At 40.7% G+C, this 17802-nt stretch overlaps 3 protein-coding genes across 4 annotated transcripts in view; all 3 read right to left on the reverse strand.

The window, feature by feature from the left end:
* Positions 1-3661, reverse strand: part of slc27a1a (solute carrier family 27 member 1a) — a 7547-nt gene extending 3886 nt beyond the window's left edge. For both annotated transcript variants that reach the window (XM_079233047.1, XM_079233046.1), the window contains exons 1-6: positions 3527-3661; positions 3026-3193; positions 1822-2216; positions 869-1036; positions 286-355; positions 76-167 (exon numbers count right to left, since the gene is read on the reverse strand). In XM_079233047.1, coding sequence (XP_079089173.1) covers positions 76-167; positions 286-355; positions 869-1036; positions 1822-2216; positions 3026-3192 — 892 coding nt within the window. In that variant the 5' untranslated portion in view covers position 3193; positions 3527-3661. The remainder of the gene's footprint in view (positions 1-75; positions 168-285; positions 356-868; positions 1037-1821; positions 2217-3025; positions 3194-3526) is intronic.
* A 654-nt stretch (positions 3662-4315) lies between these two features.
* Positions 4316-5601, reverse strand: ptger1c (prostaglandin E receptor 1c (subtype EP1); the record flags this gene model as incomplete). Its single annotated transcript, XM_079233050.1, has 2 exons — positions 4316-4552; positions 4681-5601. The coding sequence occupies 2 exons, from the start codon at positions 5599-5601 to the stop codon at positions 4316-4318; spliced, it is 1158 nt and encodes a 385-aa protein (XP_079089176.1).
* A 2925-nt stretch (positions 5602-8526) lies between these two features.
* Positions 8527-16298, reverse strand: adgre5a (adhesion G protein-coupled receptor E5a; the record flags this gene model as incomplete). Its single annotated transcript, XM_079233595.1, has 18 exons — positions 8527-9383; positions 9777-9872; positions 9961-10129; positions 10341-10432; positions 10524-10584; positions 10692-10909; positions 11141-11335; positions 11423-11587; positions 11677-11867; positions 11956-12078; positions 12218-12371; positions 12638-12742; positions 12842-12885; positions 13053-13175; positions 13568-13714; positions 13888-14040; positions 14141-14311; positions 16268-16298. The coding sequence occupies 18 exons, from the start codon at positions 16296-16298 to the stop codon at positions 9342-9344; spliced, it is 2280 nt and encodes a 759-aa protein (XP_079089721.1). The 3' UTR covers positions 8527-9341.
* Between the last annotated feature and the right edge of the window lie 1504 nt (positions 16299-17802).

A 17802-nucleotide genomic window follows, 5' to 3' on the forward strand; every position in this document is an offset into this window, starting at 1 on the left:
AGCTAACACTTTGGTTATGCAAACTTAAAAGGGGGAAACTGTATTCATCAAGAGCTTGAGCCTACAGTAATATACCTGCTGAGTGATAGAGAGGCAGGCAGTCATAGATGATGTCCACAGGACTCATGCGAAAGGCAAAATACCCAAAAGCAGCAATTCTGTAGTAGCTGTTGTGGGAACAAAAAAGAGGTTCTCAGACATCTATCATTAGCTGTACGGCAACTGTAACAACTGTACGGCAACTGTAACAACTCTGGAAAGTGATTTTGTGTGTAAATGGCATACCGACTGTGTACTACAATGGCAGCCTTGGGCAGTCCTGTGGTGCCGGAGGTGTAAATATAAAATAGGCGGTCTGCAAAAGAGAATACAACAGGGCATTACAGTAGCACACCGTAGGTTTAAGATCCATACAGCCATCAGTGAATTGAAAACAGAAAATATGGTCCTTGTTTTCAATATGCTTCATGTTTTCCTGCACAACGAACACCTCTGGTTTGTGAGGTAGGATATATGTTGGGCTCACACTTCAATGCTGACTTTAATATTCATTCGTCAAGGACATATTTACAATAGTTAAGGAACATGGTTTTATATTCAGACAGACAGCTGTCTACAGAAAAATGTCTTTCTGTCTTGAATACAAAATTACTCATAACTCTGAAAGTACTGCACAACCAAGTGTTCACCTCATCACGCTCAGAAACTAGACCCCCAGAGGTAAATAAATTAATTACTCTGGACACACACAAGAAAAAAAAACGGTTTGACCCAAACACAGTATAAGGAAATAGTTTGAAGGTGGTATTTTCAAAGGAAACTAATGCATACACATTAAGTCCTCTTCAGTGATAAATAAGATACTAACCGTTCATGCCCTTGTGGGGAACACAAGGTGAAGGGGGATGTCTAGGTGAAGATGCTAAAATTGGGTCCAGAGGTTGAGCATTCAGTCGGGCCAGATGTTCTGCACTGAGGTCCCCCGTACTAAACCGCAGCATGGACTGGATGTTGGAGGAACTGACTTCCAACATGGCTGCCATTCAGTAAGAGGACCAAGAGGGAGATGGGAAGAGAGGACACCAGTCAAGTTAGTTCAAGCTGTCTAGTTTGAATAGGAACGCAATGTAAATAGATTTTTTATATTGTGAGTGAAATTAATGTAATTATAGGCTGTAACAATGCGCCTCGATTTAATGATACGTTTGGTATCAGGTCAAACTCATTATTTAATTTCTGAAGCCATGACGCCTATAAAACTGACAAATTAAACTCCACAGACTTGTGTGACAACATTAGGACAAAAGCAGAGTAAACTGACATCCGAGGATCAAATGGAGTGCTGCTCAAATAATTCAAACACTCACAGTGGATAAAGTAAAGTCACAGACAGAAACACAACAGAGACAAATTAAACAAGTGTTGTCACAGAATCAAATATTAACTAACTTCAAAAAGAGATGGGACAGGAGGCATATTACTGGCAATGAGATAATCGCCAGCATGTCCTCCTGACCACATGACAAGCTGGAGAAAGTCATTATCACAGTTTGTGCTCAATCACAAAATTCATATTAAAGTGTGACACCACAGGACACAATGTTGACCACTTCACATGCTGTTAAACACAAAATGTTAACTAAACGTGAAATGTGCTTATTTTAAACAGCCTAACCATATGCCTATTTAGATAATGTGCTGAATAAGAGTGAATATATTATCATGTGAAACAGTATTCTATAATGTAACCCTTCGTTGATACAGATTCAAAATCTAAATGCTTTATCCACTTTTTTTTAACTTTATGGAACAAATTCTTACCATCAGCAAGCTCAGCTCCGAACACCACAGCGCGAGAGCCCGACACCCCGATACAGTGCATGAGGGCATCATTGCGGAGGTTGAAGTTGATGAGCGCAGCTTCCACCCCAACCTTGGCAAAGCCCAGCCAAAGCGCCACTTGTAACGGCCTGCTTTCCATGAAGAGGGCCACCACGTCGCCTGAGACCCACCCCTGACCTCTCGCCCAGTGGGCCACTGCGTTAGACAGCTCGTCCAGCTGGGTGAACGTCCACATTTCCCCTGTGGCCTCAAAGATGAGTGCTGGTTTATTTGGATGTCTTTTCACTGTCTCGGCGAATATGGCAGGAACGTTACTCTCACTGCGCATGTAGCGCCACAAAGCCATCTTCACTCTCATCAGCACATAGAGGCCACTGGTGAGGGTCAGAGGAGGGAGACAAAGAGAAAAGACTTAAGTAAGGGTGTAAACCCAAAAGCATGGTCAGGACAAGGGCTGGGTGATATGGCCAAAATCTTCTATCGCAATAAAGGTAATTTCATATTTCGATGACGATATATACCACGATATAGAATGTTTTCTGGTAGTTCAATAAATAAATAGTCCAATATGACATATGGTTACCCTATTGTTTGAGCAAAAGGAGTTCCTAACAGTTCCTAAAGCCTAAATGTTCCCGGTTATATACTGACAATGTGTACATGCATGCACACAAATACAGAGTAATCAGATTATGACAACAGTATTTTATTTAATTACAATGGGGTATTCCCAACACAGCAACCTCATCATTTCAGATTTTCTGATACATTTGAGTTAGTATGCACTTGTTATTACTACAGTCCTCTTAGTCGCTTAGTTGACTAATTGTTCATTCTGGTTTAAGTCGACACAGATTTATTTTGTCAAATTGTAATTTTTATTGCTTTTTTCATGCTGAATTATTCTTCTTCCAAGAAACTTGTATTTGTGCATGTCTTTGTGGAGAGAATCCGTTTTACAGATCAGCTGATTATATCAACTAATCGGTTAGTCAACAAAATTGTATGAGTGTTACTTGACTATGAATGTCTTTGATTGAGAACAGCTCTAGTTACTAACAATTTAGATGAAGTAATTACAGATCAAGATTTTTTTAATGCATGATTTTATCAATGATTCAAATGAATGCTGATACATTATCATATCGTTATCATATCGAATCAGAACTATATTTGGACTTACTTGATGTCTCTCTTGGCTGTGCGTGCTGCAATGTAGAAGTATTTCCAGCTTTTTGTGCCCAGATAAACCCCAAGGCCTGCTGCCAGACTCCAGGACCACGACACCCCGAAGAGACGCAACAGTCCCATGGACCCCAGAGAGGCTGAGACACTCGCCGCATTGTGCATTCTTGTCATGGAGGAAATGGAGAGAGATGAGCTTTTAGGGCAGAAACTGGTATGAGCTGGATCCTCTGGCCTACATGGGTTTCACTCAGGCTGTTGATGCAGTGCAGTGCATGCTGCTGCACACAAGCAGCCTGACGTTACAAACCAACTTTTAGATAATAGCTAAAACTGTTGAGCCCTGAACAGAAGTAGGGATCACGTTATCACACGTCAGCCAGCTCACATGCCAGCAGCTACACGCAAACAGACATCACTCCAGGTCACACAACGCATCATTGTTAACTTATATTTGACGTTATTACGTAATTACGTCCATGCGCTGCACTCAACTTACCTCCGAGTCCACAGACTGAGGCGATGTCACCTTTCACCCGATAACCCCGCCGCTCGACTCAACTTGGGAATTGTTTTCACGGAAACTATCGTGTAGTCAAACCTTCCTCCGGATGTCGACAGCGGAGAGGGTGTTGTCGCGTTTGGAAGGAAACCAGTAGTTTGTAAGTGTTACAACAGTAACAGTTGAAACAGTTTACGTCAGTGCGGTTGTAACTAACGTGAAGTAGGCGAGGAACAATTCAGTCAGACGATATCTTGACGTACGTCAAACGTACGTGAACGAGTCCTGTCGGTTGAAATCTACGCGGGGGGAGTTCATAATTTGTGTCCGAAGAGCGAAAGTGACCGAGAACAGATTGAGAGCGGCGAAATGCAGAGCGAGCCAGGCTATCTTCTGTTCTCCATATTGAATGGAGTCGCTGCCAAAGAAGCACCGCCCACACCGGGTGTGAGGCTTCAAACACAGCTCAGCGATTGGTTAAGCCCAGCGCTTGTCAGACCCATCTCAATTTTGATTGGGCAACGCTAAACCCGCCTGATTGCCCAACCAACAGTTTTGCAGGTGGTTGCTATTGATAGTAGCACCGGCACAGACTACTAACTAAATGTTGTGAAATGTTGTGAAAGTCTCATTCGATCCCTTATTCACACTGCTGGCCTGCTGACTATGGGCCCCATCAAGCCCCGTTGAAAACAACACAGCATAGTTTACACTTTTTTTCACACCACAACACAAAAGTACTAATTTATTTTTGTCCATAAAATAAAAAGTCCAAGAGCAACATGGTCATTGCAGACTAAACGCTTCCCTGTGTGTGTCTGCACATGACCTATTTTCTCTCACTGTGGGTCTCTGTCCATAGAAAGCACAACAAAGTCTGAAAACCACTGCCTTCCTCAGTAAGATGTAAACCCAAGGGTCCAAGATCTGATTCCAGGAGGCCATGCGTAAGCTCAGGAGAATGAACCCATCTTTCTCATGGGTTGAGGTTCTTTCGTTGAACTGCATCACAAGAATGTGGATCTGTATTGAAGGAGACACACAGAATCATTCATGAGGTTTAGCTGTTACTTTATCATCTAAAAGATTCTTACACCAAAGGTGGTATCTTTCAAGAAATCTATTCTGCAAACTTAAACAGGAGTACTCACAAGAAAGGGGCTCCAGCATACACAGGAAACCACAGTGATCACTGCCAGTTGTGCCATCATCTCAACATCCAACGAACAAAACAAAGAGGAAGACGTGGACGATGCACGACGAGTGTTGCGAGCTGATGATTTAGCATTAACACTGTGGGACTTCAGTCTGGCCTGCAGCAATGCCAGACCACTCAGGATGTTACACAGAAGGGAAAAAGTGAGTGCAGTGAGGCCCAGGCAGGAGAAGGCCAGAGCCAGATTGGTGTCAGCTGTAGACTGTGGATCATGGATAGGCAAGAAACACCATGTCCCAGGAGACTGGGTAGTGTAAGTGCCCACAGCAAAAAAAGGTAGAACTGCCAGCACGAGAGCAAGAGAGGACAGAAGTAACACAACTCGCCACACGTGACCCAACGTGATCATGGCAGCGTGGAAAAAGGGCTGAGTGATGGCCACACAGCGCTCCACTGCCATGGCACAACCCAGCAGCAAAGAGCATAATCCAAAAAATACCATACTTGCCCCAAAAATCTGACAAAACTCTTTGGTGGGCTTCCCAGTCTGTACTCTATACCTCTGATCTATGTGCAGATACAAAGCAAATGTGCCTGGAATCACATGACCTGCAAGGTCAGCCAAAAGCAAAGCCACCGTCAGTAGTAGAAATGGTGCTTTGGATTGGCGACGGAATCTCACACGGGACTTAGCCAGGATGCCCAGAGCCGTAAGGTTGGAGATGGCGCCAAATATCATTGTGAAGCAGGACATCCCCAAACTTGAAGATTTGACGGGTGGCCAGGTGCTGTTGTTCAGCCAAGGACTGGGCTGCTCAGAGGAGTTCATCCTCAGGTTCTGGTGGAGCGTGGATGGCGTAGAAGAGGTAGAAAATGAAGTCATGAGTAGAGACGGTGTCCTCATCTTCAGTGTCATCTACAGAGAATCACAGGCAGTTAAAAATATTGACATTAGTTCAAACAAAGCCACTAAGTGATACATTTTAGCGATTGTTTTTATGTGATCCTCTTCTGCTGTCTAAAAGGTGTCGAGAGTAATTAGTAGACAGCAGGATAACAGAAAGGTTGAAGAAGTCTTAACCTGCTAAATTATGTACTAATGAATGCTGTGATACATATTTCTCTGGACTAATCAAAGACTAATTACAATAAGGGAGCTTAATTAGAAGAGCTACTTCCCAGGCAATATAAATAGAGGAGTCTTTTTCAAGAGTCAGCTCACATGAAGCGCTTCCTTGGAGCACATGAATAGATGCTTTCTCACAAATGCAAACTTCAAAAAGCATGACTGTTCATGGAAATTGCATATAAACCATCTCCAGCAGTGTGTCATATTTGTAGGATATTTTAATTCAGCTGACAGTCACAGAGGGTGGAAAGATTCGTAGCGAGACACATGACAACGGCCTTAGACACAGAACAAACTGTTTAGCCGAGTAGATGTCCTAAAAAGAGGATTATCAAACATTTAACAAACTTTACTGCTATTTTTGGTGTTGAAATGTATGTAACTTTTGTACTTTCTGCTGATTTTCTTTGGTTTGCACAACAAGCTCTTAGACAAGACATTGTGTGTTCCTGTTTCACAAAATATTCTTCTTTACCACATTTATTTCCACTCACCCACCTGCCATAAACAGACATTGCTTATTTATCTTTAGCTCCTGCTCCACAACTGCTTGCTTGGCTGGTTCTTTAACTCATTATGATTTCAGATACTAATATTTTGGTTTTGGCTGAACTGTCACGATGCCATTAGTGGGCAACAGTTTGTCTGTGTTGGAAAGAGAGAGTGTGGGATTTTCAAATGTATAGATCATAATAACTTTGAATCAGTAATTGCCATTTAAGATGCTTTGAACCAAAGCTCAAAATAAACTAAACTCATTGATGATTTCAAACAGCAAATTGTGGCAGTCTTGTATTTGTTTAGCTACTTGATTTTTTATACAATTAAGCTTTAACCAGCAGGGCCTGCCGATGTGCATTAACAGGTTTCATCCTATTGTCATACATCATGCATCAGACAATAGGCTTGTGTTCCAGGTCAATTGATTCTCCCTCTCCAGATGCAGCCTTTTCACCGGGGCACTGCGATAATGAGCACAGACTTTCTTAGTAGGTATGGATAGAAATCTTTCTTCCTGGTAGCTTCATCAATAGTCAGTGAACCTACGGAGAGAAGTGTTTTCCCTGGAGAGTGTGAGGATATTACAGAGGAACTTAATTTAAAAGAATCCAGGGGTTATATTGAGGATTAAGAGGATGTTATGACAAAAGAAAGTTGTCTTGGCGACCGTGAAATCATTTATCATGCAAATTCTTCAGACAGATACTGGATTCTGTATCTTTTCTCAAACACCTAGGTTGCTGCTCTTGTTTATTCTTCTTTTACTATGTTCTTTAAACAGAACAAAACATTTATCAACAACCCAGCTGACCCCTGGGTAGTGCTCCTTCTGTATTATCCATGTCTCAAATACAGCTTTCAAGATGTCTGAATCTCTCTCGAAATGCCCACAGCTCTCATTGATAATGAAAGTATATTAAATATATGAAATAAAGGATGAATCCTAGAGCTTTCCTAGAGATCTAATTTGCTTCTAGAGAATAATGTGATAAGTATTTTATGAAGTAAATTACCATGGAATGGTTATGAATAATAAATTAAACTTACCTTCAGTGGACTTCGGATGAACACTGGATTATTTGGGATGGCTCAGAGTAAATGAGAGAGGACGATTGCGTCTATCTTGTCCGCAGAGCTGCCTGACTGGCCACGTTTAGTACTAATCACTAGTGTTCATGATCATTTGCTCTCGTTCTCCTCCCTTCTTTTCCCCTGCCTCTCTGACATATTCTCTTCTTGGTCCGGCTTTCTCTCTCTCCAGAGGTTTGGAAGCTATTTTATCTCTACATGCCGGATCTGCATTTTCCATTCTCTTCCCCCCTCTTGATGTGGTCCTTCCATCTATTCATCTTCTCTGCTGATTTTTTTGTATCAGAGAGGAATCTCGGCAATCACTTTCATTTTGTAGTATTGATCCAGTGCAAGCTGAATAATTCAACAGTGAAAAAAAAGTCAGTTACCTCAAATTCTCGATGATAATTCTATTTTCCTCAAAGCTGAAATAGTTTGTTATTCAGCTGGTACTTATCACCCCCCGTCAGCCGAATAAACATACAGGAAAGCACAGAGACGGACATGAAAGGAGTTTGAAAGCGCATGATGATTAGGTGCCTCAAGGGCTTCTGGCATACTTATACAAATGCATCGAAGATGCATCAGGAGTGACTCCACCGAGGTTTGCAATTGTTAAAGAGGGAAGTCGGTACAGTACAATGTGTTGTCAGGACTACTTAAGGTTTAAATTCAAGTACCAATTTTGAGACTTCAGAGTTGCTTTTGAGACCATCATGTCTGTATCCCACACAAACAGGAAGGAAAAGGAGATAATTTTCTATTTCCTCTGTATGTGTAACTCTCCATAGCTTAAGATAGATAAGTGTTCCTGCAGTGAGCGAATGTAAGTGTCAGATATGAAGGTGGAAATGACGATACCATCATTGCATGAGTTTGGCAATAACTTGCTCGAGTTGCCATTTCTGCAAAATCCTGGCTCTCACATGAAGAACTATAAAGTAAAAAATGTATTTTACCTTTAGATGCTCAACATTTATTGTATATTTTAAAGTAAGTCAAGGCCCGTGGCGGGAGGCGCTTCACGTGGAGCTCTGACATCAAAATATGTATTCAATTTAAAGCTTCCAGGAGAGGCATGAAAAGTATGAAAACACAATTTTAAATAATACAAATTATGAAAGACAGAAAATGTTTCTCGGAAATACAAAAGCTAAGATATTTATTTTGACCAAAAAAGAAAGTTCAGAATTGAGCTAAAACCAGTGCTTACAACACTAATATTCCTAGAGACAATAATACAAAAGTTATCTTTGAACATTCAAGTTTTTGAAAATATACTCTTTTGAAATAATTTTATATAAAACATTTAACGTGTTACAGCATGCTGATTGGAACGGGAACGCAGTTTCTTACTGTATTAAATACTGAATTGTCCAGCAATATATACATACAAACACCCTACATTAAAAACAATCTATATCTGTCGTATAATTGTCCTTCTTTTTGTTGGTCATATTAAGATAATATCGATTTAAATAGAAGTTCAACAGTAAAAAGTACTTGCTTCAGAAATCTCTTTGAGATCGTCTTTGTTAATCAAGTACCTGGATGACACGCCAAGCCATATTACATGTACCTGATAAAACAGGTCATCATAACATTATCTATCACTTTGATATTTTGGTCCAGTCCATTCTTTCTTTACATAATGAAAAGAAATGTTGTTTTACCATTTGTAAATACTCAAATATAACCAATGTGGGCATGGAAGTAAAACATCTCATTTGGAAGAAAATCCCTAATTTGTAAAACATTCTAACAGTCAACTTAAATAGCTAAACATAAAAAAAAAACTCAATAACAAAAAGGTAAAGAAAATGTAAAGAAGGATACTATTTACAACATTTTGCAGTGATGCAAATGGGGCATTGACCACAAATAGCATAGCGGTAGTTGGCCGCATGTCTTCAGGAAAAAAATCTGAATTGGCTCCTGCTTCTCTTTGTAGCGGCTCAGATGCGAGACTCTCCCGTGTCCTGGCTGCTCTTTGATGCCTGAGGACCACAGAGAGAAGCAAGCCCATCAGTCACGACAGACACATTCAGTACTCATTATCAGGAAAGGTTGTACTCTGAGGTTGTACACTTCACTTCACAGCTCCTACAATACCTCATAATCTTCAAGCCCTGAAAGAATTATGTGTTTGCTTTTGGAAGGTTTCCAAATTAAACTTCCAATGACTTAAGTCTCTTAAGCGATCTAATTACAGATGAAATGTTAAAGTATGCTGTCCACATGCAAACTTAATGTTTGATTTGCTTGGTTGCTCAACATTCAAGGCATGTGTTATTGGACTATACTGCATAAGCATTGGATAAAACAGATTCACTTTGATGTTATTCCACCTGAATCAGAGACACTGTGGTGAAACATGAATAACTGCTTACATGAGCTTTGCTGGTGTGCGAGTAACTGAAGTTTGAGTAAGTCTTCTTCCAAGGAACACAGAATTCGGACAGGATGTGTCCATATTCTTCTCTCACCTAAATACAAGAACAATAATTGAGTTTTGACACCAGAAAAAAAGGCAGCAAAGCTTGCACTATTATTTTTGACAGGAGCTTGACCCACCTGTTTGGAAAACAGACAGTGCATGACAAATATCATAACGCCTTGAAAGCTGGCAAAGATAGTGAACAGGTAAGACATGATTATTGTGCCCTCCTCGAACTGGAAACAACCAAATATCCACGTGGTGCCCAACAAAGTCAGCTGAGCCATTGCAGTAATGGTGAATGCCCTGCAGGAGGCAACAAAGATACACACAGGGTTTAACTGAGGCACTTTAACCAGAAATAACATTTCACTTATTTTTAGGGAAGAATAATTTGTATTTATTTCATTTTGTTGGAGAAGCAGTAATATAGAAAATGTGCAGTTCCACATGTCAAATATATTCTTTCATATTTAAACATATGGACTGAATATGTGGGCAGTTTGTGCTGACTCACTTTATTTTCTGCAGATTGTCAAGGTCAGGGTTTAAACTTGAGAACTTCTGTGCCAACTTCCACACAGTGATGAGAAAGAAGAAAACGTTCACCTGGAAGGCAACATATGATGAATTGTTTTGTTTTTCAAACAACTTTTATTCATTTTCAGGATTATTCTTAATTGATTCATTTCTTACTCACAATGATGATGACGCAGGCAGGGCCAAAGAAACCCCAAATTAATTCCAGGTTTAACCAACAACTGCAACGAATATGGAGAGTTTATTGAGCAGAAGATATGTCAACATAACCTGGGAATCAGGAATAAATTTAAGATAAAACCAGATCAGCATCAGTGGGAGAACTTACTGTCTCTTGGTGCCATATCCCCCGGCGTTAGCTAAGGCAGAGAAAGCGACAATAACAGCTGGGACTCCATAGCCACCTGCCATCATGTAGAGGGTTTTGAAGTTGGTGTTAAAGACCAGGACTACCATCCTAAAGAGTTGTATGCCCTCCAGACACATCCAGCAAAAGACTGCCAGGAAGAAGAAATGCAGCAGCCCTGCTACCACGGCACAGCCAACCTAATGCAGTAGGGAGAGCGATGAGGATCACGATGACAGCAGTGAAAAAGGGTACAAAGGATGCTGCAACATGGGGAGCAAGAAATAGGGAGAGAGTATTTGCTGAACAGTTGTTTATCAATCTTCAGGACCCACATAAATCATTCAGTAGCTCTGCTCTTTCTGAGAAACTATTCGTCTGCTGTATTTCGACTGCATTTTGACTGTGCAAGCGGTTACAGAAGTATTTACCCGGCTCTCTGTCCGAGAGATGCCTGCAAGGAAGATGACGGTGGCAATGAAGAGGCTGATGCAGAGGTGCAGGTGGATGGTGGTTCTTGGGCTTTTGATGGATCGGATCAACGAGAACGTCAGGATGCAGAGGAACAGGCAAATTAGTGAAAGTGACAGACCCACCCATGTGATCAGCTGCAATTCAAACTTGTCCTGTTGAGAGAGACAGAAAGATAGATTTACATTACAAGAGACAGAACCAGACTAAAGTTTAAATTTATGTAACATGAGAGTTTTAACCTCTATATCATAGAGCGCCATGAGCACAGCAAAGCTGCTCAGATGGTTGCAGGAACACACAGTGTATTCAGGCTTGGACTCCACCACTTTGCAGTCACGAGGAGACCATGACCCTCCTTCCTCTGAGGCGTCCCAGAACACACAGGTGGGGTTGGATTCATTTGTCTGTGAAACAAAAGAGAGAAAAAACATTACACAAGTAACAGTTTCCTTCAGAGACTGATTATTATCCTTCATGGAAAACTAGATGGTACCTTTTTGAGGTGATAGAAAGTTAATTTGACTGGCTCCTTAAGGTGGCTTGTGTTTCTGTTACTGACAGAGACAGTCACGACTTTAGAGTTGAGCTCAAAGCTTTGGTTCACTTGTGGTTTCATCCCACCAAAGAAGCCATCGGCGGAGTCCTCCAGGTTTGCATAGCTCAGCAAGGACACTGTTGTAAAGCCTTTCACAATCATAGCAGCATAACAATAGATTAGGTGGACATTCATCACATTGGTCACCATTGTGTTACTTATAGGTATGATCATTACCAGGGTAGTCGGCTGGATCTCCAGCAGCGGTCTCCAACTGGATGTCCAGCTGAGCTTTCTTAGATGATAGAGTCACAGCTCCCTTGGGTAAGTCCGCCCCTTTCTCTATCAGCAGCTTCAGCTCTGGACCCAGACAGATACGTGTTTATCATCATGAATTGCTTGTCTGTTAATACTGTAGATGACTTCAGAAGAAGATAAATCTACCGGCTTCTGAGATACCATCAGATGACACGCTAACGTGAACAGATGGTCTTTGTACCTGTGTGATTGGAGGATCTCGTTGTCCCGGGGGGCTTAATGAAAGCACCGATGAGCCCCAGCGTGTTCTCCACCATGTTCAGAAAGGTGGAGACTTTCCTGTTATCGTTGAAGGCTCCACCGGACAAGAGCTTGTCGATCGCAGACAACAGTCTCTACAGCCACCGGAGAGGAGGGGGAGAGGGAGCAACATAAGCATGAGCAGGGAAAACAGGAGATAGAGTCAGTCAGAGGCAGACATTCAGGCTGCATACCACCTCAGGTCAACATAAACAGTCCGCATAGCTGTGCAAAGACATCTGAACTCCATGTGACAAAGATTGAAAGGGGGGAAAACATCCTACTTCTGTGCTTGTTCTGAGAAATTGAAGGCTCTTTCTGCATAATCAAATTGCATTTCAATGAATTTATGTAGAAATACCATCAGCATGTCCTCTCCATCCAGCTCTGTTGGATTCTCACTTAATGTTAGGTTCAGGCAGCTTTCTTCCAACTGCAGCATGAGATCATGTGCAAACAGAAATTTCTAGAAAAGCAATTTGGGAAGGGCGAAACAAAAGTAAGTAAGGCAAAATAACTTTAAATATATATTGAGCTGTGATTTGTTTCTGGTGTGGCGGTATACCTCTTGCAGATTGTTCATAGGTTTGAATACATCACAGTTTAACGCTGAGGAAACAGGACATTTTGTTTCATTAAATGTGCTTGCTGATGACAGCAATGTTCATATTATGAGAACACCCATGCTCACGAAAATGTTCTGTTTATATATTTACTGAGCAAACACCAGTCCAGTGATGGATGTTGGAAAAAGTGGAGTGCTGCAGTGTTCTTACCAGTGCAGCGAGACCCTTTGTTGCCATAGTTAGTGAACCCTGCGTGGCATGCACAGTAATGGCTGCTGGCTTCACGGTGGCAGGTTCCATTTCCACAGATTGTCTTATCAATCACACATATATCTGAAATGGAAACAAATCAGGGAGAGGAACAAATGTGTTTCAGTCAGATAATGCCTAGAAAACATAAAGCAGCCCGAACCAAAAACCAGACCAGCCAATCACTAAATCAACCAACTTAGAAATCAGAACTAAAATCAATTATTTAAACTCTCTGTTCCACTTATGTGGGAGCACTTTTCTTAAAAGACCACTGGTCAAACATCATTTGATAAAACAACATGGAGAGTTACATCTGGATCAAATTAACTTCTTTATTTGTTTTTTAACAAATTAAAATGTTCAAACAAAAGTAAACGGTTTTATAAAACAGCAAGAACATTTTTTCCATTTTCTTTGTCTCATTATTGTATTTTTTATTATTGTATTTTGCAGAATCACGACATAGCCCTCACCTTCACATTTCTCCTCACTGCCAGAGAAGTTAGATCTGCCAGATTTGAGTCCAAAGCCAGCATTACAGACACAGTGAAAACTGCCTGGTCTGTTGACGCATGCTGCATTTTGACCACACACATTTTCCTCTTGACATTCATCAATATCTACATGATCAGGAAGAAGACATCATATAATAACTTAGAAAGGAAACCATCACTGAACCACATAAAGAAACCTTCATACCACTGTAGCCACACAAAAAGAGAACAAATATACATTCAGTTCATAACCGACAACCTACCACAGCAAGCTCATAGGGTGCTGATAGGTATCTCACCTATGCATGTAACGTTGTCACCACGGAGAAAGCGCTCCACTCCAGTCGTGGAAATGAATCCATCGTCACAAATGCAGGAATAATGTGGAATTGTGTTGTAACATTTGGCACTAAGTCCACAGATGTCCTTGTCTTCCAAGCACTCATTGACATCTTGAAGCAAAAGATCAGGACAGGACTTTTATGCTTAGATGACTACTGCAGCAATAAGACTTCATCTGCTTACATTGATTCAATGTATACGATGACTTACCTTTACATGTCGCTGATGTTCCAGCTGTAAAATTCAAAGCCCCTGTTGAGGATGTGAAACCATCCGCACATTGGCAGTCGAAGCTGCCGATCGTGTTGCGACAGTCCGCATTCTCTCCACATGGCCCAACATCTTCAGGATACTCGTCATCAAAGGCACATTCATCATAATCTTATTTAAGGAAGCATGAATGTGTGAAAAACGGATGCAAGTTAAAGTTAGGTAATATTACATTATATGTAAATGTGATTTGTATACGTTATTTGAATCTGAATGGATAATTTAGCAAACCATATTATATATTTTCAGTTTCTGGCTGTTTTTCTATGATGGGTTGTGTGTTAAAGTACGTTTGTTTTTCATACCAATGCATGTTTGGTCCATCAAAGTTAATCCAATTTTGCAGGGTTGTTCTGACATGACCACGATGAGGAAGAGGTACAGAGCTGAAAAGCAAGCAGGCGACTGTCAGTTTACACGTTTAACACTTTCCCAGCATGAACATGCTTAATTTACACGAACCACTTAAAAAAAAATCATACTAAAATGTTTCCATGCAGCTACAGCAGCATGAAGGACCAGTTTGACCACATAAATAACACCCAAAATGTTCAGAGTTCAAGGTACGGTAGATTTCCTCATTTTCTACCCTCCTTTCCTCAGATTGTTCGGCATCTGCGTCATATTTCAACGCGGGTGTCTGCAGAACTCTGCTTTCTATGTATGAAAAAACATCAGCTGTCTTGGCACAAGCACAAAAAAAGCAACACATCCTCAAACTGTTCGAGTGCCGAGTCAGTCCTCTGTGGCCGCTTAAATGACGCCAGATGGGTGTAATGTGCGCTCAGCATATGGAAACAGGAAGAAACACACACACACACGCACACACACCACCATTATTAGTTTAAACAATATATTACGTATAATTATCAAAAGAAGCAGGTAGTTATCATTAATTAAAGGGACAGTTTATTCAAATCACAAAGAGGCCCATTCCCTGAGGTATCTTGTTGTATTATTTGTTGAAGATTGCTGCAACACTAATACATTGGTTGGAGTTGAATGCTATTTTGTTCTTGAAAAAACTCATTGTGAACATGTTCACATTTTACCTTTGGAAGAAAATAGTTCACAATAAAACCTGTTGCATAGATACAGTTGATATTGGGGGTACGTTTTGAGGAGCTTTAAAGTGCTTTGAGATACCATTTTGTTTCTCTCTGTGCATCTGATAATCATAACGATTGCATTCATATACAGGATTATATCAAACAAAAAAGAGGTTTGTTGAGATTGCAACCATGACATTATGAAATGTGGAAGTTGGAATCTCTCAATGTTGTGTTGTCTCTTGGCAACACATAGAGTTTCTTCCTGTGTGACTGTGGCCACTAAGAGGCGACAAGCTACATGGACGCTGTGCGATGAGTTCATAGTGTATAAATATCACTTTAAAAGCAAAAGAACAGAGGTCCTCTGTGCAGTGGGACCAGATAGTGAGTTGTTTGAAGAAAAGCTGCTGTGTTCAGCATCACTCTGCTTCCTTTTCACCTAATTCATTGGGGCTCTTTCCCACACTCAGGCTTCAGGCTCTGACTGTTGTAGAAAGGTTTGCATTAATGAATAATTGTGGCCATGTGAGTTTCTCACTATTATCATTTCTGCCAGGGAGACTTGGCAGGTTTTTATATCAACGGAAAGTGAATAAACAAAGTATAAATACATCGAATTTAGAAATACAAATTGATATATAAAACTGTTTTCATTTTGTCTGTTTTTTGTTTTGATCATGTGATTAATTTATTTTTATTTTTCTGGCAAGCACTTTGGTCAACACCTTTGGTCTATAAAACAATTTGACTTGACTATTATAATAAAATGACTTGATCAATTCCGCTTTTTAAAAGGTATATGTTTAATTACTGTATACAGTGTGTTCAAAAGTAATAAACAACATTATATTTTCTTGTTAAATGTTTTATTTGAACAGAAAACCCACATAGTTATACAGATCTATCTATTCTTAAAGGTTTCAAGACAGTTAGTTTCCCTCTTCGGGTCCCAACGTTCTCAACAGATGATTTTCCATCCCAACTACTGTGCAAATGGATGACAGATGTAACTCACCCAGTATCAGGAGGTTCCACCTGCCCGCCATGGTGAAGTCGGAAACACTGTCCGGAAAGTTACAAGGAAAGTAAAAACAACCAAAACGGGAAACTCTACATCTAAATTGCACAGTTTATCCCTCTTCTATTTTCTTTTTCAAAGTTGCCCCACTTGTTTCTGTAACAGTATGCTGATACCAGCATATAAAAAATATATAAAAATGCTGGAATCAGTCGTCTCTCATCTCATACAACGAACTCTCCTCTGTCTCTTTCTCTCTTTTGAATCGTCATCTGCTCTCACTAATGAGGTGACATGCTGAGATGACTGTTTTTTCTGGGGAGGAGTCTCTCTCTCTCTCTCTCTCTCTCTCTCTCTCTCTCTCTGAATCACAAATCACATCTCTTACACAGAGTCAGCCAGAAGTTACTGAAAAGTAACTCCTGCTCTTGTTGGGGTGGGGTGATAGTGAGAGGAAATGGTAATGCCAGCTAACTCTGCTCGACTTCCATGAAACAATGTGCTACTTTACAGTATTTTTGTGAAGTTCATCTCTCTCTCTCTCTCTCTCTCTCTCTCTCTCTCTCTCTCTCTCTCTCTCTCTCTCTCTCTCTCTCTCTCTCTCTCTCTCTCTCTCTTTCTCTCTCTGCTCATGTCTGTGTCTTTCCTCTCTGTTGGGCTCTGAGGTTAGGGCAGAGACAGGGGGTCAAGAGGAGTTTATGAGACTGGTCATTGTCCAGCTGGTGGGTATAAGCTCCCATGAGTTTTAGGACACAGCCGGCGAACTATGGCGATGACATATATATATATATAGCTTTTGCATCTGAGTGCGTCTGTTTGAGACAATGAAACAATGGTCACAATGCTGAGCTTCATTTGGAAATAAGTGAACAAAGAACAGTACATTTAAGTATATATATGTAATTCCCCTACTCCCTGAGGGCAGACATACTGCACTTATTTTCATGAAAAGGGAAAAAGCAGCAAATGTAGGGAGAAGATTAATATTAATCTTCTACCTACATCAGGGGCCACCGCTGGTATTGTGATCTCATAGGAGGGCCACACAGAAGCGCAATATTTTTGAAAGTTTACTTATTTATTTACTTTTACATTAACAACATATTTCGTCATACTTAACAAAAAAAGGCAACCAGCAGTTTCTATACATTTTTATATTAGCTTTAAACAGTGCAAACAAATTAGATTTTTTAAAATAACTTATTGAAACATTGCACCGAACCAACAAATGCAATCCCTGAATACATTTGTACTTTACTCTTTTTCTTGCCAGACATCTGGCAGCGCTTCTGCTCACACAGCTGAGCCACTGAGACCCTGATCCAGGTCACATTGACCATGATCCAGATCACATTGACCCTGATCCAGGTCATTGTGGAATCCCTGATCGAGGTCACACTGGAAACCCTGATCGGGGTCACAGTGGAAACCCTGATCGGGGTCACAGTTGAAACAATGAGTACAGCTTCAAGATAGGCATCACTAAGCCTGGACCTGTACTTGCATTTAATAAAGTTCATAGTTCGTAGTTC

Source organism: Taurulus bubalis, assembly GCF_910589615.1.
Source record: "Taurulus bubalis genome assembly, chromosome: 17".
Classification (NCBI taxonomy): domain Eukaryota; kingdom Metazoa; phylum Chordata; class Actinopteri; order Perciformes; family Cottidae; genus Taurulus; species Taurulus bubalis.